At 35.1% G+C, this 24,741-nt stretch overlaps 1 protein-coding gene across 1 annotated transcript in view; it reads left to right on the plus strand.

Moving 5' to 3' along the window:
- The first annotated feature begins 295 nt into the window (after positions 1-295).
- Positions 296-24,741, plus strand: part of LOC140670815 (potassium channel subfamily K member 15) — a 52,133-nt gene continuing 27,687 nt past the window's right edge. Inside the window, exons 1-2 of the mRNA XM_072901609.1 lie at positions 296-3,697; positions 4,450-4,615. Coding sequence (XP_072757710.1) covers positions 3,386-3,697; positions 4,450-4,615 — 478 coding nt within the window. The 5' untranslated portion in view covers positions 296-3,385. The remainder of the gene's footprint in view (positions 3,698-4,449; positions 4,616-24,741) is intronic.

Consider the following 24,741-nt stretch of genomic DNA (forward strand, 5'->3'; position numbering starts at 1 on the left):
GGGATATTGCAATTATTATACTATTACAAATATGATTGTAAGTATTACGTGTATTAATATATTATATATATTAATATATTATATATATATATATAAGAAAGCAGATATGGTTTTACGAAAACATTTATGTGTTTATATATATATATATATATATATATATATATATATATAAACACATAAATGTTTTCGTAAAACCATATCTGCTTTCTTTCCTCTCTTTCTCATCTACTTTTTCTTTCTTCTATTTATATATTTCTTTTTTCCTACCATACTTTTTAATCAACTTATCACGTTTCTTTTTATAAAAAAAAAAAAAAAAAAAAAAAAAAAAAAAAATCCATGAAAGTGTTTATTCATTTAACGAAAATTTGCGAAAATTTAATCTTACTTTTACACATATTTAAATTTTATTCAAGCAAAATAAACGCGACACAAGAATATAACTAAACGCGACGTTTATTTACTTCTCAAAGAGCGGCCACACGCGTGGAGAGCTAAAAATCCGCAAAAACGCTCGCGTTTTCAAGAGACATTTTCCGGCAGTCCCTTAAATTTTCTTCGAGCATACATGAGAGTACGCGATTATCTCCTAGCAGCAGAGCGAGCGACATTTTTGCGCGGCTTACTACTTTCCGCACGCGCAAAAGATTGTCCTTACAATATTTTCCCGGACGCACTTGCCGCATGCAAAATTCACACTCGCTATGCAAATCCCTTTCATCCCCTTTGCAATCCACGTACACACACACACACACACACACACACACACACACACACACACACACACACACACACACACACACACACACACACATACATACACGCGCGCGTGCAAGTACACCCACGTAGACAGCTATACGTTCTCGTCGCTTCGCAGTCGCGTTTCGTCGTTTAAATCGCGAGGACGTTAATCGTCTCGACGGCGGCAACGGTGGTGGGCTTCAACGACTCGATAATCGCGCGATAAAACCCACTCGAAGGAGAAATAATAGTCGCTAAGAACTTCCGCTCGCGCACATTACGAACCAACCGCCCCTCCCCCGCCTTCCCCCTCCGCCCCGGCGCGCGTGAGAAATCTGCATTTCATAAATTTTAACGCGCCGCTCGATTTTACTCTCTTTCGGAAGCGTCGAAAATTATTCTCTCCGCAGGAAGTTAAATATTTTTGCGCAGAATATATAAAGTCGCACATCGATGAAAAAAAAAAAAAAAAAAATAATAATCGATTTATGACAATCCTCTTTTCGTTTAGCTCTTGAATATAGGTTTTTTTTTTTATTCAAATCGTTAAAAAAAAAAAAAAAAAAAGATAGTATCGGAAATAGAAGTAGAAGTTGGTCTTAATTTGTTAGAATTGCCTTTTGTAATTACGAATTTTGCAAATGTCGCAACCTCCCGAACAAAGAAATCCACCGCGGCGAGTCCGTCTACCGGGTGTCCGGGTCGAATCGGCGGCGATTCGACCAAGCGATTTGAACCCGGTTATTTTCGGCGACGCGCTATTTTAAGACGGTGCGCGTCGTGACTATGCGGGGTGTCACGGATTCAGTTTACGGGGGAGCCTCGTCGAGGCGGGTTCGTTTTTCGCTCGGCGATCAGACCTGGTGGAGTCCAAGTCCGATCATCATCCGGAACTTTCTCGCGGAAGCGAAAACGTTGGGCGGCGCGAAAATTCATTCGAAAACTTTAATTACGACGCGCATGTAATGATGTAACAGGATCGGCTGCTCGGAGACGATTAATGAGGTCAACGCATGCAAAAGGGAGACGCTCGAGAAGGATTTGTAGTCGTGACGGAATATATATTACGATCAACGAGTAGATCCTCCTTCGGAGAAATGATCTACAAGAGAAGAAACGAACGGTGTTTCAACCTTAAAGCGGCTCCTCGACACGTGGCGGCGGGTCTCTCGTAATCGGTCTGTCTGGTGCACCAGCCGCGTAGACGTATACCCCGTTTAAATATAGCTCCCGCGAAATGCGAGCATAAATGTAGAAATGCCGAGTGTCAATGGAAATTTCAATGATTAGGGTACGCGAAGTGAACAGCACCTATTCATCGTTCACGTCGGTAATCTTCATCAATCCTGATCGATATCCCGAATTTTCTAATTTCTGCCTTGATTCTCCATTAAAGATACTTACGAATGACTTTCGGAGGCAATAACGTATTCCCGGTTCAGCGATCAGGGATTCAGGGATGACGGTAAAAACTTTGGAGAGAAATGGACTTTCATATTAATTTCGATCGATCGTACGATTTAAAGGTATAAAAAAATTCTAATCCGTCCGACATTTATCGTTCAAGTTGCAAAAAAACAAAAAAAAAAGGTACCTTGCATTTAATTTACAACAAACGCGCTCGAATGAATCTTTCGTTACCTTTGTATCCGGTCTGCGAGAAAAGTCTGGGGGAAAAAAAAGTGAGGGGAGTTTAATTAAAGAGGCTCGCGCGTCCCCGTCGGGTTTCAGGGAAATCGTCGATCATTTTTCGCGGGGTCGTAAACAGTTTCACAATAGAATTTGTTAAACGGCCAAGTGGCTCGTCGTCGTCGTCGTCGTCGTCGTCGTCGTTGTGTTTTCGATTCCCCACGGACGAAGTCGATAGCAGATATTTTCCTGGGAAGAGTCAACTGCCGCGGAAGATATCCCGAAGGAAATGCGACGTTTTCCATTAAATTCACCTGGTGTAATTCTCCATTAGACCCAGGTCGGCGCAATAAGAACTCGCGATCTTCTTATAAGAAAAATCCGTTATATATGAGCTGTCCGTTGGCTTGGTAATAACGCCATCGACTAATCGATCGTCGCGGGTAAAGTACGTTTTTTTTTTTTTCTTTCCTAGACTATCGACTTGAAAGTATGATTTAGATAGATTCGATCGACACATCGTATACTTAAAAAACTTCGTATCCGGAAATGCATTTTTTACGAGAGATCTGTGGTGACTCGCGATAGATAATTTAATAAGACACTTTCAAGTCGAGAAGACAAATGTCAGTTTTGCAAAAAAACCATTTGACATCCCGTGAGTTATAATCTAACCGAATGTTCTGAAGAAGATTCTAATACATAAAGCGACTGAGTCGAGACTTATTCAGGCGGTGAATTAGTCTGGCTAATTTGACCGGAAGATAATTCTGTAGAACGAAGCTCTTTGGCTATGGTTTCCAAGCAATGCGGTTTCCTCTGAGACTTTGCGAGAGGCATCTTCGTGATCGTCGATAAATCGTCAGAAGGCAAGGCTCAAAAGCTTTAAGGTCCTTCCTTTGATATCCTTCCGCAAAAGGATACTCGCGAAGCGATACGACGAGCGGGTGTTCGACGAACCGGAAGCGCGATGCCCGCAAATCGGTGACCCGGTCAAGGTGACGTCGTCGCCTGGATGGAGACGGACAAACCGTCCCGCTCGTCGGGCAGCAATCGGAGCTGGCAGCGCGGAAGTTATCGCGGTCGAAGCGGTAGACGCCGGAAACGCAGGCGGAAGCCATGGGGTGAGCGGATCCTCGACTGGACCAGGGCACTGATAGCTTTTCTCTTCAGCAACGTCGGCATCGTCTGCCTGGTGGTGGGCTACACTATCGCCGGCGCCTTCCTGTTCACTCACATTGAGGGTAAGACCAACCCCGACGTCGCCGATGACTTCATCAGACTGAGGAACCTGACGGCCGCCACTCTCTGGGAGCTAACTTCCAAGGTAAAAGATTATCTAAATAATCGTATTTTAATTATCTCTGCTCTCTTTGTTCTCGCTTTCAATGGTGGAATCGTGAATATTCAAAGTATCTTTGGGAATGATTTCACTTAGATAATCATATAATTACTATATAATAATAATCATAATAAATATAAATGCATCTGAGATCAATATCGTCCAGTTGCTTTATTTAAGTGAAAAATGAAATTGCAAAGTTTTATCTGGACAACTTTAAGATGATAATACTTTTAAGAAGAGTAATTTAGAATGTAAAAACAATATACTTATATCGTTTAATAAATCTTTATTTGCTAAAAATAAGAATTTTTAGAGAAAGAGAATTGTTTGTAAAAAAAAATGAGACACACTTTAATAATCTACATAAAAATAAGATGAAGCAATTAATTCATTTAGAAACGATTACTCGGATATTTTTATCTAGATAACAGAAAATATACTGTTCCGAAGATATATCTAGACTCTTTTTATGACCACCCCGGTTTCTTTCGTACGGGTTTTCACACATCTCTGTTTGGTTGAAACGTCAGTTAAAATTACGAGCGTCAGTTCCGGACTCGACGTATACAATAACAGAAACGATAATCTACGTTGAAATATTAAATTCGAAATATTAGATTCCGAGATGAGGTTTGGCATTATAATAGCTTCCCCGCGTATATGTGTTTATTAACATTGCCTGATGGCGCCTGTTTCTCTCCTTCATTAATATTCTGACGTCGCTGATATTGTAGGAAAACGTGTTCTCGGAGAAGCTGTGGAAAGCAAAGGTGAGGGACATTCTCGACGATTACCAGAAGAAGGTGGTATCGGCCGTAAAAAATGGGTACGACGGTATGGAAGAAAAGTGGACCTTCGCCGGCGCCTTTCTGTATTCCCTGACTGTGATAACGACCATCGGTGAGTGTCCCTTTATCTCGTTATTAGTGTATATATAGGGTAAACTCGGGTAAGATGGCCATAGTTTTTTAAAATGCAAAAAACATACTTTTATTTTTCTTATTTTTTAACAGTGTTTGACATATTATATCTTCCCTGAAGCTTAAATTACGTAATATTATCGAAATTAAAAGGAAAATATTTCATAGAAATTTTATATTATCAAAATAGTATAACAGCATAAGCATTGGCCATCTTTCCCAACTTTGAAGGAAAAGATGGCCATAATATTTATAAAAAAAAATAGTGAAAACTAAAATAAAAATTATAGATCGTATAACAATTTACATATCTTTATAATATGTCTAACGTCGATTACGATAGCTTAACCTGTCATTTATTCAACGTTGTAACAGTTTTTAGTGGACGAATGAAAAACTTTGCGGGTAGTCAAAAGTAAAAATATGATGTAAGATTCGCAATATCGTTATTTCCGATAATGTACGCACGTAAACTACTGTAAATATCGATTATCTTTGATAATGATTAACAAAGCGCACTATGTAGCGATTATTGAAAAAATTAGAATCTATGGCCATTATACCCTAGTTTTTACCCTGCCTGCGAAATTCAAAGTCACCGTTGTGACATAATTCATTTGGTAAAAAAAAAATCAGCAATTTTCGCGATTTCTTCAAGTCATTTTTTTCATCCTAAATTGAAGGAATTACGTAGCCTCGCGGATGCATCTACGTTCGTCTTTGAGAATAAAACGCGAACGCGTCAGAGCGAGAGAGCTCTTGAAAAATGTAGACAATTTACTCGCTGCCGGATACTTGGCCGTACTAAACAGAGCGCGCTTATTTGCGCTCTTAATGCTCCGACTAATACCCACTTTTCTCGTCGCGACTGATAAATCTCCTTAAGTTAAGATAAAGGCTCCTGTGCCGGCTATGAAGGAAGAAACGTTAGAAAGTATAAATAGGAGAAGCTTTAGATTTTTAATTCAACAATATAAAGTTGTCAGTTGACTCTCTTAACATTTTAAGTCACAGCTGGTGATTAAATCATTTATTTGCGACTAAATTATAATTTTATGAAAATTGTATATGTATATATGCGTAATACATATACATTTGACAATTTTCTTTGTTATTTACGGAAGAAAAATATTTTGTAATTTTGTCGCAAAATGAATAATCTTGCGGATGTATATACATCCAGAGTATGTAAATGAACATTCATATCAATGTGGTAAGAAAAATTCGGCCGGGATCTCGAGCGGGCAATACGCCCGCGTTCCCAAATAAGCGGCCAAAATCCCGAAAATATAAAGAGTAAATTTAAATTGTAAAAAACGCACGGGGTTCAGAAAGTTGAAAAAAATATATGTAGCACATAAATATCTTGTGCTGTCCGAAATATTATAGTGGTGGAAAGAAAAGGATTGATAAAAAGTGAAAAAGAAAAAAATAGAGAAATCAATGATAAAGATATACTAGTATATTCGTTAAATCTCTATTTCATCATTTATATTCATCTGTTAATTCATTTTCCTATTTTAAAGGTTTAAAGGAATTTACAAAGTTCTTTAAATATACATAATAAAATATTAATAATTGTTTCGTCGTAATAAGATTTAAAATCTTCTGGGATACAATTATATATAAAGCTCTTTCAATAAGTAGATTATTAAGAAAGCAAATACAGATCCGTAGTTTCCCAGTCGATTGCATGAAATAAAATAAACTGTTCGATTTATTTATTGCAGCATAAAGTTGAAATATTCCACGAAATTTTATTAAATTAATAAAAATCTAATTACTGTTTAATTTTATTAGCAACAAATATGTCGGTCTTCTAATTTTTTTTATCTTTGAATACTGTTAAAATGCTTTCCTGGCGTTTACACAGGGCTTGTGCGAAGAAGTTTTAACAGAAAAAAAATTGAAAAATTATTTGAAATTGGAAAATAGAAATCGAAGAATACACATGTCAAGCGCGTTTTACAATTTACAACATTTCCATTATTCAGAGAGGTCAATGGAACAGAGATCAGTTTCCACATCGTGGCAAAAGTGACTCGCTAAAGTTTCATCGATCTTAATCTCCCGTTGAAAGCATTATATTTCTCGTGAATCGATAAGAACAATTAAGATTTAACCGCCGATCAAAATGAACCAATTAAAAGCGGAAGCTCGTCATCGTAGACTATCGATTTTCATAAGTACATTTCGCCTCCCCCCGCCCTTCTTTTCTTCCTTTCGTTTTCCCTCGAGATGCACCGAAAAAGATCGAATTACCGGGCGGAAGAATCGACGTGAAACGTCGAGTTATCTAGGCCACGAATGGTATCCTGAGACTCGAGCTGGATTTATCATATCCCGGTGCCGCGCGGGCACGGCTATGAAAGGCTAAAGTGATATTAATGACTTTAATGTGATGGCGGCTTTGTTTTCGGTGTTCCGCTCATGCTGGGGTGAGTGCGCAAAGAGTATAAATCATGATTATCGTGGCGAAATTACGCGAAAGAAATTGCGTAATTTCTGAAGCGTATCGTAATAAATTTAGAAAAATATTCAAGCGATCAAATATGTATTTGATCTCGATCTCGAGATTTTAATTTTTCTTTTTCTCTTTTTTCTACGTAACTCTATTAATCTAAGGATTTTTCCGTAACGCTGTTGATCAATGAACGTAATAGTAATGATGTCATTAATGTATCTCAAATGTCTGATGGATTCTTCAGTCTTTCGATCTTTCTTCAGCAAAAATGTCAACACATCTATAGTTTTCGAGTTAGTGATTCTTGTAAAGGGAGAACTTTTGTGCTTACTACGTGAAACTTTGTGGAATTAAAAGATTAGCAAAATTATATTTTTTAACTAATTTCAGGCGAAGTTTATTTTAATAGAATTTAATCCGAGACTTGGTTACGTAGTAAGATACATGGCAGGAAAGTTGAAAACTTATATAAAAAATGATGACACATGCTTCAACATTTCTTTTGCTAAGAAAAAAATGTATCACGATCAAAATGTCATTGTGATTAAATAAAATTAATTCGAATATTTTGGTGGTTACAATATAATTTGATAACTAGAATAATAAATATTTATAATACTATCTACTATATAATGAAACCACTGATAATTTATGTAATTTGAATGGAATTCACCACAATGTTAATATTGTTCATGAATTTATTGCATTCTGATAATTATTGTACCGGCAATTAATATACCGATGATATATAGGTTCATACTATTTTAGGGAAATTGCGCGATCGAATGCTGAAATCAATAACTTTATATTTCGTTTGTGAAATTTATTTTCAATCTCCGACATTATCCGGGTTGTGTTCTCGATACTCAGCGCAGCGCAAAGTCGGTCATTTTGGATTAACATAGAATTAATTAACGATACAGAATATTCGATGCGAAGTGCGTTCTCCGCGAAATTGCAATCATAAATCGATGAACTGCACGTTAGTCAATTAATACTAAAACTGTCGCGCAATTCAATTGGCGACGCTACACAGCATTTAATAATTAGTTGCTCTCTTTTTATACACGTAGGTGCCCACGTGTATGATTTTGATACTGTACATTTGCTCTCTTATATTATTGATTATTTTGTTGAAATAAAAGTTTAAAAACTCGATTCATATTAAAATTCGCGCACAGCCATTAATTTTAATAATGACACATTTTGGATGCTTGAAACTTTGCTCTCTATTTTTGTATTTATTGTTAGAAATAAAAGCGAAATCAGTGTATCTTTGATAAATCAAGAGTATACGTTGAGGAAAATGTTGAGAGAGAGAGAGAGAGAGAGAGAGAAAGAGAGAGAGAGATAATAATCGCGAGGATATTATTATTAAAAAAATATATTTTTTAATGAAAATAAAAATTTACTTTTATTAAGACAAAAAAGTTTTCTATTTTTCGGTTCTCTAGACTCCTTTAATCCGTAAGATATCTAAATTGCTACACAAATCATAGTTTTCTATTATCAGTCATCTCACATGACATTTCGTTTTTTTTTTTTTTTGTTTTTTTTTTTTTTGTGGTGCCCTGTGGCGTAGATAACCGGCATTGATAACGGATCAACCGCGGTAGGAATGCGCGAGTCTGATGAAAATCGCGAGATTGAATTGCGCCGCGCTCGACCTCGCATTTTCTCCTCGTATCCAATATCCTTCACGGTATCGTATGTTGTTGCCGAAAATTGCACGTCTGCGACGAATCTGTGGCCGGCTTTCGAGGACTTTATTAGGCCGGAAATTAATTAACGCGCGCGTGACGCGCGCGTTGATCGCTTGATCTCTCGGGATCGAGAAAACTCGTTCGTTCGTTCGTTCGTTCGTTCGTTCGTTCGTTCGTTCGTCCGTTCGTCAATGTTGGTCACCATCAAGATCGACATCTCCCCGGTAATTAATTTCTCTTCAGCGTCGTCCTGCAGATTGAGTTAGCAGTTAATCTTCCAAACGCGTTAATAACTAAAATATTCCACGATGATATTTGCCGGTTTATTTTGTATCACAAAATACTCTCGATATTTTTTTCCACGGGATATATATGTACAATTTGTAGTAAATATTATAAATTATATATTGATAAATTAATATAAAAAATATATATTAATTTATATATTATATATAAATAACTTTTAAAAAAATTATTATAAATTATTATAAATTAATATAATTGTGCACAAACGAGATGTTAAAAATTAAAAAACAATTAAAAAAAAGTTGTATTACAGGATAGTAACTTGTTAATTTGTACTTTTGGTATCTCTGTTCGTGATTTCGCGACAGTTAACGATTTTTTCGATTTTTTCAGGATATATATGTACAATTTATAATAAATATTATAAATTACATATAGATAAATTAATATAAAAAATATATATTAATTTATTATATATTTTTTATTATATATAAATAGCTTGTATATAATAAATAACTTTAACAAAAATTATTATAAATTAATACAATTGTGCATAGACGAGATATTAAAAATTAAAAAAACAATTAAAAAAAAGGTTGTATTACAGGATAGTAACTTGTTAAGGTGTAACTTGTTAACTTGTACTTTTGTTATCTCTGTTCGTGATTTCGCGACAGTTAACGGTTTGAAATATATGCAAACCAAATATGCTCTCGCACACATTTGCGTCAACCGCATTTACTTGCGCCAACTCCTTAAACTTTAGCCCCCGCGACCGCGACGGGGGCGGATTAACATAAAGAAATGCCCGGGGAATATATTACGTCGCGTTTCCGCATATATTCCGCATGTGCCGTAACAGAAGTTTCCTGTCGCGAAGGAATATTCGATTCGTGATTGACGGAAACTCGCCGGAATCTGATTAAATTCTCGACACGAGGAATGGAAAAGGCGCCTATCGAGACATGAACCGTCCGAAGATGACGTATCACGCTTCAAGAGTTTTTCAGATATTCCCCCCAAAAAAATCGGGTCAATGGCGTCGAATTGGTAATCGATCGACTTATATACATATTCCTCGGCCTCGAGAACGCGAAAACGAAGGTTGTAACCCTCGTGCCCCTGTAATTGACTTATCGTTAGCTGAGATATTTTCGAAAAGCTATCTTCTGCTGCCAAAGCTGAATTGTTGAAGCTGTATTGCTTTACGAATACACGAGGATTTTCGCGAGGATAAAGCGGACAACTCGAATTTCTTGCCTTAGCAAGAGCAGTCTCGCGTATTCATGTAATCTCCATATTTTGATTTATATTCAAATTTCGCAGTTACAGAGCAAGAAAGTATTTCATTATGCGTATTTATTCTCCTAGAGCAACAGCTCTCTTCGACTTTAAATAATTGTTAACGATGGAGTTGTATGACGTAATACATTCGTGATATATATGTCCGATATATATATATATATATATATATAATAAAGAATTTTTTTTAGTTATATAATAATTACATTCGATCGCGTAAGATTGCATTTTTGTATTGATATTTTAATATTAAATCAAAGTCCATCGAGACTTTTAACGAGAAAACCACTCGATTTCGGATGGTGAATTATATGACGCAAAGTGTGAAATTATACTGGCGAGGGTTTAAACGCAATCGCGACCGCGATGTCGCGCTTTTCGACCAAAGTGGATAAGAAATTTCCCTGTCAGGAAAAATACGGCACAAAACCCACATCCCTTTTTCTCGTAATAGGATACCGGCGTCCTGTGCGACGTCGTCGACACCTAAAATCTCTTCTTATCGCGCTGCAGCGGAATGCAAGTCAAGAAAATGCACGTTACGTCTGTCCGGAAGAATGGGATAAAATTCAATTAAGAGTAATATAATATAGAATTATCTGTATATAAGCGAAGAATTAAATACAATTTCTGAAAAATTAATCTAGTCCGGAAAATGAGGAAAGTATCGAGAAAATTGTCAAAAGTATTTATTTTCTTATTTTTAACTAGTAAACAATCTTTATTAAATAAATTGTACATATGTATGCAATATATATACATATAAAAGTTATTGCAATGATAGCCTTTTCTTATCGCGCGTTGAAAATCATACGACTTTGTAGGTAATTCCTTTTCATCTCTTTAAGAGTTTCCGACGTAGGGATTGAGCACAAAAGCGCACATTTTTCTCCGCAAAGGATTTTAGAAGTCTACTTCTCACTTTTTAACGTAGAGACGCTTACTTCCCTTCACGTGGACGCTCGTCTTTTTTTCTCGACCAAAATCCGAGAAAAAGGGGGAGGGAGAGAGAGAAAGAGAGAACGGAACAAGGATTAACGAGTGTGCGAACTTTTCGGCAGGGGACGAGGAAGGGGAAGGGGACGGAGAGATCTTTTAATTAATTCCGGAAGCTCCTCGACCGGGGCCCGCTTTATTCCGAGTGCGATTACGGTCCCGGTATCAACCCTAAAAGGGTCGGCATCCAAAAGCGAGCGAGCCCCGGAATCGATTCGACGAGCTGAGCTCGGACAACCAAACTCGGCTGATGACGGTGCGCGAAATTTCGGCTGACGGTCGCCCGTGTGTGTGTGAAACTGACGTCTCATGGGAACTTATTAATTGTTGAGAATTTTGATATTATTTTTAACAATTCTAGGGCTCTTGATAAGATTAAACAAATAGTTCTGGCCATTAAACCAAAAAAAAATGGTTTGAAACAAACTGAAAGTTCACGCTGCCTCGAGGGTTCTACAATAGTTTTACTAAAAGTTCTATGCGCAAAAATTATTAGAATATTAATTAAATAAATTAGATCACCCGAGATGCCGGACGGATGTAAGTATCGAGATGAAACGCTCGTATGTCGGCTATAATAAATTAAATATGCATATTGTACATATTAGATGAAAGTAGACAAACGTCAGTTGATATTTATTCGGTGTCTCGAACCATCTAATTTGTCTAATAAATATTCTGATAATTTTTACGCGTAGAATTCTGTTCAGAAAGTATTAGTGATTGTAGAGTAATACGAAATCTCATTTAAAATCGATAATAATTTCTGACTTTTCTGAAGTCTAATCTAGATAGAGTAAACTCGGGTAAGATGGCCATAGTTTTTTTAAAATGCAAAAAACATACTTTTATATTTTTGTTATTTTTTAATAGTGTTTGACATATTAGCTTCCCTGAAGCTTAAATTACGTAATATTATCGAAATTAAAAGGAAAATATAATAATACTTATCAATAATATTTATATGGAAATTTCATTCAACGTATTTTTATTAATTTCAATCAAGTATTCCACGTGCCTAGATCATTTCTCTTTCTTTTTCTCTCTCTTTCAAGTTTCAGACTGATTATTTTCCTAGTTTTATAACTCGCCATGGAAATTGTAAAAATGGTGTTTCGTATCGCTCAAAGAATCTATGTACGTAAAATATAACTACATCTCATGTTTTAAGAGAAGATGCCCACAGTATGTTTCTTAAATTTATTAAAATTGCGCAAATAAGTTGAAATCCTTTCAAATCCCTGTAATTCGTAAAAGATATTTTAATATTAAAGGAAATTTCAATATTAAAAAGCTTGAAAATGTTAAAAATATTACAAGATCGACGCCGCGCGGCTCTTATGACAGTCACCTTTTTATATATTCCGTTTTATATACACATACATATATATATATATATGTATACCGCTTTTAATCTTAATGCTATCAAGACTCGGAAGCAGCCAATTAAAATAAGCCGTGGGCTAATTTGTTTAAAGGGTGTCGGGGAAATTCTTTGAAACCAGGCGTAACTTATGAGAAGCAGCGATGTAATTAGTGGAGCTAAAAAGAAGAAAGGTGTCGAACCTTTTATTCTTAATTTATTACCAATTTCTCGTGCAATATATTTCCTCCGATAAGCATACACATACATACATAATAAAATTAGAAATAAAATTATCGAGACCAAAGTTTTTTTCTCGCTCGTTGATTTAATTTATTGCATTAAAAGATATAATTGAATCTGAATCAAGAGACTCTGCGTCTTTCAATGCGTTTTTCTTGTGCCTCGAGAAAAAATAAAATAATTTCTTATAAAGAAATAATCTGTTTGAATACATCGATTAATACCTTTGTCCGTGGATTATCGAGAATTTCAATCGTGTTATAAAGTAACGATATCAGAGAAAAGCGGTGCGTAACGCGACATAAATCAAGCGCGATAGCAGGGTTGTCCAACAACGGGCATAATTAATGTTCCGCAGGAATCATTTTACTGTTAAACTTCTTGACAAGCCGATAAATTGGCGCCGCGACCAATTCAACCGCGATTAATCCTCGCGATAATTGATCGCGACGACGACGAGGGGTACGTCATCATCGTCGTCGTCGTCGTCGTCGTCGTCGTCGTCCTCGTCACGTCACCCGAGACGAAGAAATAAACGCACGCGTATATACGTACGAGAGGATATCGGTTTCCGTATTTTTGGTTAATAGCCAATAATTCCCTGGCCTGAAGCCCGACACGACCGGACTAATGTCCCTGATACGTCGCACACGTGATACCTGTTACGTGCACGGCAAGACAAGCGTGTCGTTATACCGATAATGCCATCCGCGTCGGTACCAACGAACCGCTTTGACATTCCGCTCCACCAATTAATCATCCACCGTATCGATCATCCGCGTTCCCCGGAATTGCAACTAATCTTGGGTTAAAACGTGAAATTTAAAGCATTTTCCGAGTCTCTTTCCATCCCAAAGTCTGAATTTTCTTTCACTTTTTCGTAAACAACTAATTTTAAATTATCATCAACTATTATTATTATTAGAATTTATTAATATTTGTTTTAATAATAATTAATAATTGTTATTTTAATTGTTTTGAATTTTCTGTTTGTTTTTTTCAAATCTTATTTTTAATTGTAAATTTTGCAACATCATGAAAAATTATAATAAATAATATAAATTAATTTAAAAAAATTAAAAATAAATTATAATAATTATTTATTTGATAATTAATGGAATATTAAATTAACTTGTTGTGAAATTTTAAGCTCTATTTCCAATTTCAATATTTTTCAATTATCTGTGAATGAATCAGATTTAAAATTAATCATCAAACATAAATTTACATTAATCACGCACGTATATGAATTAAAGGAAGAAAATTTGAAGCATAAATAGGCAGTTGTTAGAGACTGAAAAAGAGGTTACGTATGCTTATATACATTTTACGGCACATTAATAATTAATTTATTTACATCAATTAATGATGTCTGGACTCTGTGTTAGCTCTACTAACTTGGAATTAAACGAGACGCCATGAACGAGACGGTATATTTCGCGCACCGTTTAAACACACTTTGAATTCGCAAATGGAAATGAAACGAGATGATGACGAGTGCATGTATCATGTTAATTTATGTCGTGTGGCGCGTAGCAGTAAATCAACATGGAAGCGAAAGAGGATAAAATCGGGCGATCCCGGCTGTCAAAATTGTCAGTTAACGAAAATGATAAACATCGCTAGCGGCGTCCCTCCCCGCCGTGCCACGTGGCGCGGTTATCAGCATCGTTTCGAGTATTATCATGTGCACCGCTAAAACTAAATGCATATCGCCGACGTGCATTCAACGCGGAAGCTTTTACGCGCAAATGCGCGAAATGGCTCCAAAATATTATCCTCATTCATCTCTCGCGCTTTTGCATTAAGACCCAATAAAATTCTCAATATACAAACGAGTTTCAATAATCCTATATAATAATAGCTATCTATTGCACTGTAATTTCTACCGATTTTAATTTTAACGATGAATCTTTGATTCTCTACTATAAAAAAATATTATTTTAATTTTTATTATTAATAATAATATTAAAAAAGATTTTTTTTTTAATATTCATTAAATCGAATTAATTTAATTAAGATTAATATCAGTGAATCACGAAGTAAAATGTGGAGAGAGACTAAAGAAAATATTATTTTGAGAGATCTATGGTTAAATTTGAATCTCGTGTAATATACAATTTTTACATGCTGGTTGTATTAAGCTCATTGAAAAAAAAAAATCATTACTACTATCGTTGTTTCGAGATGTTGTATAATCAACGCGGAAAAAATCGATAGCGACGAATAAACATGGAATTCGCTTCTCTCGAATCTGCGTACGTTTGCCGACGATGGGGAAACATTGTCGCCGACGATGAAGTCGGCGACGTTTCTATATATACTATTGTAGTTAATTGAGTCCGCCGGCACAGGTATCGTTACTCATTTAGTGATGGATTTAGGTTTGGCAATAATAACTGGCGGCCGAGTCCCGCGGTCGGCCGTTTATATAACGCGGACAAGTAAAGTTCGTTTTATCGCTCGACAAAACAGCTGTAAACGCGGGCTCGACGGGCGTTTGATGCAAACTATGGGAGCAACTGGAGTTTTGGCTGCTCCTTTTTTTTTCTCTCTTTCATTTTTTAACGTTTAACACTCGGCCGGAGGATAACGCACGCGCGTGTTTAATGCATATTCCGACGAAAGGGACAAACGTTTTGTACGTGCAAAACGGCCGGCAAGTCAAATGTCAACGGCGACACGTAACGCTGCTCGTCGATAAACTTGTCGGCACTCTTGTTCTATTCGTGCCGTGTCGCTCTGTCGAGAGCTTCCTCTCTTTTTCTCGCTGCAGCGTTTCTGACACGTCAGCATTCGTTGCACTCGATTACTTTTATATATATATATATATATATATATATATATATATATATATACATGTCGCGAATTTCGGTATATATTTACACGCGCTTTGAGAGAATTGATGACGATAGAGCATGCTTCTGCGATTCTCTCGCGCAAAAAATTAAACGACTTATAATACTGCCTGCGTATTGCGTAGGGTAAACTAGGGTACGATGGCCATTGGCTGTAATTTTTTCAATAATCGCTACATAGTGCGCTTTTTTAGTCATTGTCAAAGATAATCGATATTTACAGTAGTTTACGTGCGTACATTATTCGAAATAACGATATTGCGAATCTTAAATCATATTTTTACTTTTGGCTACCCGCAAAGTTTTTCATTTGTCCACTAAAAACTGTTACAACGTCGAATAAATGACAGTTAAGCTATCGTAATCGACGTTAGACATATTATAAAGATATGTAAATTGTTATATGACCTATGATTTTTATTTTCGTTTTCACTATTTTTTTTTATAAATATATATTATATTTTATTTTATATATTTATTTATATATTATATTTTATAAATATTATGGTCATCTTTTCCTTAAAAGTTGGAAAAGATGGCCAATGCTTATGTTGTACTATTTTGATAATATAAAATTTCGATGTAATATTTTCCTTTTAATTTCGATAATATTACGTAATTTAAGCTTCAGGGAAGATAATATGTCAAACACTATTAAAAAATAAAAGTATGTTTTTTGCATTTTAAAAAACTATGACCATCTTACCCGAGTTTACCCTACATCTCGTGAATTTCCGTAATCGAAAGTAATTCGCGAAAACGCCATTTTGTCGGAAATGATAAAAGTACGAAGCTTCTCTTATATTTCTTTTCTGTTAGTAAAATACCTATTTATTTATAATAAAAATATTGTTCACTAGGTTTTCCTATAAATACATGTTAAAAATTCAGTGAACTTTGATCCTGTTATATATATATAATTATATATAAACAGCATTGTATTGTTTAAATTATTATTTGCCAAACGATTTGCGAGAGATTTGTCTTTATTGAAGACACGAATTCAATTTTCGATTGTATCAAAACCATTCGCGAGACCAAGCACTGCAGAAATCGGTGAACACGCAACATGCAAAAATGGAAAAATAGAATTATTATATATTTTGAAGTATTCTACTGTTATTTTTATTGTGCGCGCCATTTATATAATTTTTAAATCTTAAATTGTCTGCCTTTTTTTTCAGTATTGAACATGTATCATTTTACATTTCCATTATTTCAGCTACACGTACACACATTTAAATGTAGTTAAATGTTGCTTAAAGTTTAAAATATATTTACTAGAGAATTTATTCTGTTCCACATTGTTATATATATTTCAAAACATAGCAGAATGTTTTTCAAAATGTAACAAATTAGTTAATTAATTATGTTACATATTTTAGAGAAATATATTATCGCGTTATTTAACTTTCTATAAATGTTTTATCCGACAATTTTTCATTGAGTCATAAAAATTGTGCTAAAAATTGCTGTTATAAATTTTATAAAAATCTTTAAAATATTGTTGCAGGTTCTTTTTGATGAAAAATATTTTGTGGTATGTTTGTTCAATTTAGTAATATTCAAAAATATGCGGCGATGATAAATATTACATTTTGACAAGTATTAATTATCCAGACTGTTACTGTTTTTACGATCAATAGTTCAGCCTTTAGACATCATACAATATTATTATACATAATATTATTACACTGTTTGATAATTAGAAAAAAATATTTTTGATTTATTTTATATGTATTTTTTATTTTCCACTTATATGTAGCAAAAATTTAGAGGAATATTATGACTTTTGTGTATTTTATATTAATACAATTAATATAATGTATTATTACTGAATATTATTAAAAGTTGGACATATAATGTTTTTACATTTAATTGATAATTTTTAATTTTATAATTTGAGAGAATTCTAGAATCATATTAAAATAACTTTAGAAATCTTTGTATAATTATTTCTACGTAAATTTTAGTTGTAGCTGTAACGTTTTATAGTATTGTGTTTGCCATTTGATATCTAATACGTTGAACGTTTCAATTTTAACGTTAAATTCGAAATCAGTCAGCATCCAAAACCTATGTATAAAGATTAATGTAACTCAGTTAATTCTAAATTTTTTTTTTACCATTTTTGAACGCTTTTTTCGATTTCTGCATCACTGTGCACGGTAATATTTATTGCATTCTCATTTTTAAATTGCAGCGAAATTTCTTTTCCGAAATGCACAAACGGAACACGGAGGTTTCCGCAGAGGTCACGTAGATTTCTCATGTCGAGATAGCATTTTATTCTCCGAGATAAGACCCTTTTGAAAAAGAGAGATGTCGCAGAAAATTGTGATAAAAACCGGCACCGGAATTTCTGATAAAGAAATATGTACACTCTCGACCGCCTTCATAAGTCGAGTGCGTCGAACAATTGTGCATACAATTTGCGTGAGTAAACGTTGAATTTTTAAAGCTATTACGGAAAAAAATATTTCCTGTTACGCACGAATCGAAATTCGACGATCGTTAGCGCGGAAAACTTCAACACGATTTGCGTGAAAAATGATGCGAATTAATTGTTATCACGTTTCACGATCGAGAGTCCAATGAATACGTGAAAATAAATTGCGTCCGCAAAAATTGCTCGTGGAAAGGACAATCGCCCTCAATGTTCGAAATTTAATATTCTGATATTTCAAAATATGATCTCGCGTATTATTTTTATCATATTTAATATTTACGCTATCATTTTCAACTTAACGATCAATAGTATTAATATAAACCGGGATAAGCTTTTTTAATATTTCACGATAATTTTCTTTCTCGATGTCCCGATGTCGAATAAAATTCTAATCTCAATCGATGACAGATATTTTGAGATACAGTGAGAGATATAAATAACATAGTAATTAAATTTTAAATTGAGATTACGAAGAGATAAAGTCCACTTCTAGAAAATATTATAATTATAAATAATAAAATTCTCGACGACTTTTCCTGATGGTTTCGAGATTGTCGAAATTTTAAAAATTTGAATCAGGAAAAAGTAAGCTCTGAAAATTTTCTCCCATTAAGGATTTTCTCGTCGGATACCCTGTATAATTTTTATGCACTAACGTCGGGTGACGTTAATTCTCGCATGCACGGTCCATTATATTCCGACTATGAAATGCGTGTGTATTACATTGTCACGCAGGGTGGGCCGTGAGAAGTTGCACGAACGGAACAACTTTGTTCCTGTTTCTGTGGCTCGAAACGAAAACAACAAAAAAGTGTTGGAAAAAAAAAAAAAAAAAAATGTGCGGCGAAACGCACATCTCCGACTATCTCTCGGTATATTTCAAGCATACAAATTATACTCTCGTATCGTATTCTTTCGCTTTTAACGAATTTTAGAATTAATATTCGACGCGTGACGAAGAGGCAAGATGCGTGTAAGCACGTTGTTTCAATCTTCATAATAGCAGTAACATTCCATTTTCCATTTCCCTCGCATTTACGAAGTGAAGGAAGTCGGCGGAATTAGGAAGGTAGAACATTTAAGGAGAGTAAGCATGCATATTTAATAAACGTACCGTTTCTCTTCAAGAACTCTCTTTCTCTCTCTCTCTCTCTCTTTCTTAAAATTCTTTCGCTTCTCTACGTTCAAAGCTTTGTACATATACCAGCGCGAAGTAAAACGGAGTTTGTTCCGCTATAAAAGTAACATCTTCATTTGCGGTCGCTTAAAAAAGAGGCTGTCGGGAATTTAACCCTTCTAGTATTAAGATGGCAGATAATATAAAAATGTTACAATTTCTAAAACGTTTTAATAGTAGAGAACATTTTAATACTGTAATACATTTTAATATTTTTAAAATACAACTAACGCGCGTCTTTTTCTCCTTCTATCACTTATTACATAATAATGTAATGCGTTGTATAATTTAAGAAAAATATTTTTTCAAATAAAACATAAGGGCAATAAAACAGAAATATAATATTTCATTTTTCATAGAATATAAGAAGATAAGAAAGAGTAGACAATTTGATTTTGAATGCCGTTCAACAAGTTGTCAAGTCGATACAAACTGTGTTTATCGTCATACAACACAATCGCAGATAGTTTGCGATCGTAGCACAACATCCGAGTCTCACGGTATTGTTATCATTTTTTTTCTCGTCAAGAGTGTCGAAAAAATACGAAAAAAAAAATCACACAACTAGCTGCGAGATATATATATATATATATATATATATATATATATATATATATATATATATATACATATATACATGTATATGTATATATTGATTAGATTAACAGGGTCGCTCATTCATGAGTTTCGCTCATTCGTCCATTAGAAGTGTCGCTGCAAGCGATTGTTTATTCAACGTCCAGAAAAAATCTTCCTCTCTCTCTTTCGGCACTTTTCGCCATTTTGGATAGACCGCGTTTCGCGATTATCGACGAGAAATTTGCGGGAGCATTTTTTTTTTTTTTTTTTTTTTTTTTTTACCTTCGTGCGAACGAGTGCAACCTGTCCCCTCGCGAATTTGATATTCCCAAATAAATTGTTACGCTGCTCCAATTCCACCCCTTTAATTCTCCCTTGTTATCCGTTTCATTTTATACATTTGTCTCTTTATTTTATTCATGTAAATTGCACCGGTTTGATGGACAATCAACGCCGCGATAGCTCGTAAAAACGACAACGAGAATGCTCGTGAGATATCCTGGTCTTTTGAGATTTGACGTTTAGAAAAGTTGTCTGCAAAAATAAAGTAATATAGCAAACTTTTTATGCTAAAATGTTCGCATGATAGAGAGATATGAAAAGTAAGTCTCTGAGAGGCAAAAATTGTCGAAAATTTCTGCCTCTTTATAAGATAGCTGCCAGTTGTAAGTCATTTAAGGTTGTTGACTACGATTTCTTTTATGTTTAAAAAAAAATTCGAATATATATTTTACATAATAATTTTCTGAACTTTTAGCTATCATATTTAATTAAAGTACAAAGATTTTTATTTGTGCGTAAAAAAATTATTTAAATTTTAACAACAGTCTATTGATGACCCAGTTGTAAGTCACTTATAATCTTTTAGTCCCAATTGCAATACGAAACAACATACCTCCCGTTTTGCAGAGAAATGTAAACTTATTTCATTTACGAAATATGTAGTCTTTCTTACAATTGACATTTACGTTGCGGATTGAACAAAAGCATCGCCAGTTAAAAATTCTTTATTTAATTTTTTTGCAATATTATAGTTAAGTTAAAAATGTGATATTTTACTAATAGATGGCGTGACAATATTTTTTTAATATGTTTAATAATTAATTGTAATAAATATGTTAAATAATTAATCGTTTAATAAAATAAATTAAAAAGCAAAAGTGATTTACTATTACTAGGACATGACTTACAACTGGAACAGTTACCTTATATTTGAAAATAATAATTAGCTACAGTATTTCAGTGGAAAAAGCTGAAGATCTATACTTTGTAATTGATACGGAAGAGAATAACAAAGTACACGTATGAAAATTTCGTTTGATATATAACGTTACAATTATTTTATTAAATATTCTGTCACAGTCAGGCGAACGTTTTATCCATTCTTTCTCCTTCTTCTCTTTCCTCGATAAAATTTCCCTCGGGACATCGGTGTTGCTCGCGAGGGAGTCCTTCGGAGCGAGATCACGACGCGTCTCCTATGTCACGTCGCGCGTTATAAGTCAAAACTGTCGACGAGCGTGACCTCGTCCCTAGGATGTGCGAATTTCGCGCTTACTCCTCGCGAACGTAAATCGCGAACCGCGCGATTTACTGGCTTCTTCCTTCTCGGCGCGGAAAGCAACGCTCCGAGGGAAACGCGATATTTACGGAACCCCGCGTTTAAGCGTCCGTTTACCGCTTTACCGGCTTTACGGTCCGTTTTATCGCCGACTAAAAGACGCGGGACGCCGTCCGCCGTAAATCGCATCGGCGTCGGTCGCCGATTCTCGAAAATTAACGAGATCTCGAGCTATATTGTCCCGAATTTTCGGGATTCGCGTTGGAGACATCAATCTCTCGCAATAACATAATTTCACACCCGAGACAATCGTGCATGGACGCACTATTTACTTCTAATCCTGCTTTTAATCGCGATTAAACTTTTAGGATAAACTAGGGTACGATGGCCATATGCTGTAATTTTTTCAATAATCGCTACATAGTGCGCTTTTTTACTCATTATCAAAGATAATCGATATTTAGTAGTTTACGTTACGCACACATTATTCGAAATAACGATATTGCGAATCTTACATCATATTTTTACCTTTGACTACCCGCACAGTTTTTCATTTGTCCACTAAAAACTGTTACAACGTCGAATAAATGACTGTTAAGCTATCGTAATCGACGTTAGACATATTATAAAGATATGTAAATTGTTACATGACCTATAATTTTTATTTTCGTTTTCACTATTTTTTTATAAATATTATGGTCATCTTTTCCTTAAAAGTTGGGTAAGATGGCTAATGCTTATGTTGTACCATTTTGATAATATAAAATTTCAATTAAATATTTTCCTTTTAATTTCGATAATATTACGTAATTTAAGCTTCAGGGAAGATAATATGTTAAACATTATTAAAAAATAACAAAAATATAAAAGTATAATATGTTTTTTGCATTTTAAAAAAACTATGGCCATCTTACCCAAGTTTACCCTAATCAATTCGAATTCAATTTTTAAGATGTTGACTGATAAGACGCGAAATTGGCGATTCGGAAATCGGACAGCGAAAGTAAGATGGCAAAATCGCAGTGCTCCTTTTTTTTGGGGGGGGGGGGGGAAGAAACGAGAGAGAAAGAGAGACTGAAAAATATGTGATCGGGCTTGTAAAATAAATTCTGAGCAAATTGCGGTTTGACATGAAAATTATGTAATCACACGGTTCACAATACTAAAATGTAAAATAAATTATGAGCAAATTGTGATTTGAAATGAAAATTATGTAATCACATGGTTCACAATGCCAGTAGTAAGAACACATGAATTGCAAAGTCACGTAAATTTATTATGCAAATTACTTTCCCGCGACAAGTTGCCTCTTTTTATCGCGATCCGAGTACCGGTGCGTGTTTTCTCTCAGAACTTTTTAATTTTTATCAAAATGTAAATTGTATAACATCACGCCGCGACGGCCGCTTGTTTGGCTCGAGATCCATAAGAATTACACTCGACCGGACGATGCTGTTGTAATTTTCGAGAGACCACCAGAAGTAAAGAGAGAGAGAGAGAGAGAGAGAGAGAGAGAGATCTCGAAAATGAAGTCTGTCCCTTGTATTCCGCATGCGAGGCGGAAGTTCGACATGCGGTTTTCCTGAAAAAATCACGCTGAATGCATACTCTCGTCACGTTCCCCTTTTGTATTGTACTACCTCTCTATCTCCGTACATTTGTTCGTGTGTATATGGAAAAAAAGGACAGTGGCTTTTTTTGTTTTTTTTGCTGCGACTTTCGCTTGATTACAAGACACGCTCCGATTCGCCCCCGATATCGCGCATCGGTTTTCTGACACTAGACTCTACAGCTTGTTGCTGCTTCTTTTTTTATAGATTATAGAATAACGATAGGTAAAATTCTTCCGAAAATACGGGAATGTGAACAATCGCGGTCGCTCGGTAAACGAATTGAGATATAACAATATCGCCAGGCTCTGATATAATATATCGATAATGTTTTCTCTCTTTCCGCCGAAAGATTAATTTAATTAGTTATCTTGATATATTTAATACGCGACCATATTAATTTAATATTAGTAATGAGATGTACCAAAGGTTTTCAGTTTAAAATCTGGCGCCCAGGAGTTTTCGCAAAACGCTAACGCGACAAATTAGATATTAATGCGACTTTTTTTTTTTTTTATCAAGTCCAAGTTTTAGCCAACATTTATCAGCTATGTGGGTTAAACTCGTTCCAACGACGTGCCGTAACCGCGCGTCAGTTTGTACGATAAAATGTAACGCGCTGGAATTTATTATCGCCGTTAGAAGCAATCGGATACTCGTCGTATATTGTTACAATGTAATCTTTTTATATTTTTAACTAGGAGGTGTATTAATAAGCGATTCTTCGCACGAGCAAAATATATCCTGTAGATCGTTCGCGATCGGTATATCCGTGTTTGTTTTTTTTTTCTTTTTTTCTTTTTTTTTCGCGTTAACGCGCGAATCGGGAAATCGAAAACAAAATACGGCACTAGTGGTTATGACGGAAAACTGTCGTTTTTTCTCCGTAAAAATCATTCTTTCGCGGCGCGTACCGCTTTTTTTTCGTCGTCCAACGAATCGCGAACTTACGGGCGAAATTTTTCTCGGCGCTTCCCCTCCTCTCTTTTTTAAAGACCCGCGTCTGGTCGGTTTTATGGAGCACGTTTCGCCACGTTATGAAACATGAATATCCGCGAGCGGGTTTCGTCCGTCGGGGGATTGTTTACGTCTCCCGCGGGGTGAGCTCGAAACTTTCGGGATTCCGTCCAATTCTCGCGGACGCATCTGTTGAAACAGGGTCCGGCTGAATTGCCAAGAAGATAATTGATGCGGATATCTCTCTACCTACGTGATAATGGAGAGTTCGTTGTATAGGAGATACTGAGAATGTCGTATTACGAAGCAATATTTCGAGAGAAAATATCAAGATGTTTAGTCAGTTATCGTATAAACATCTAAATAAATCATTTGTAAGACAACCTAAGGATATTCATGACAGATAGATAGACGGGAAGAGTATCATAGATAAGAGATTTTGATCGTTAGAAAGTGTACGCTCAAAAAATTTTTTGCTAATATAGGCACCAGAGAAAAATTTCCCGTCTAAATTACACTAATAGTACAGATATTAATTCTGTCTCTGTCACTTATCTGTTTCGGTGAATTTTTTTACAGCTAGAAAATTTTTGTTCAA

The sequence above is a fragment of the Anoplolepis gracilipes genome, chromosome 11 (assembly GCF_047496725.1).
Source record: "Anoplolepis gracilipes chromosome 11, ASM4749672v1, whole genome shotgun sequence".
NCBI lineage: Eukaryota > Metazoa > Arthropoda > Insecta > Hymenoptera > Formicidae > Anoplolepis > Anoplolepis gracilipes.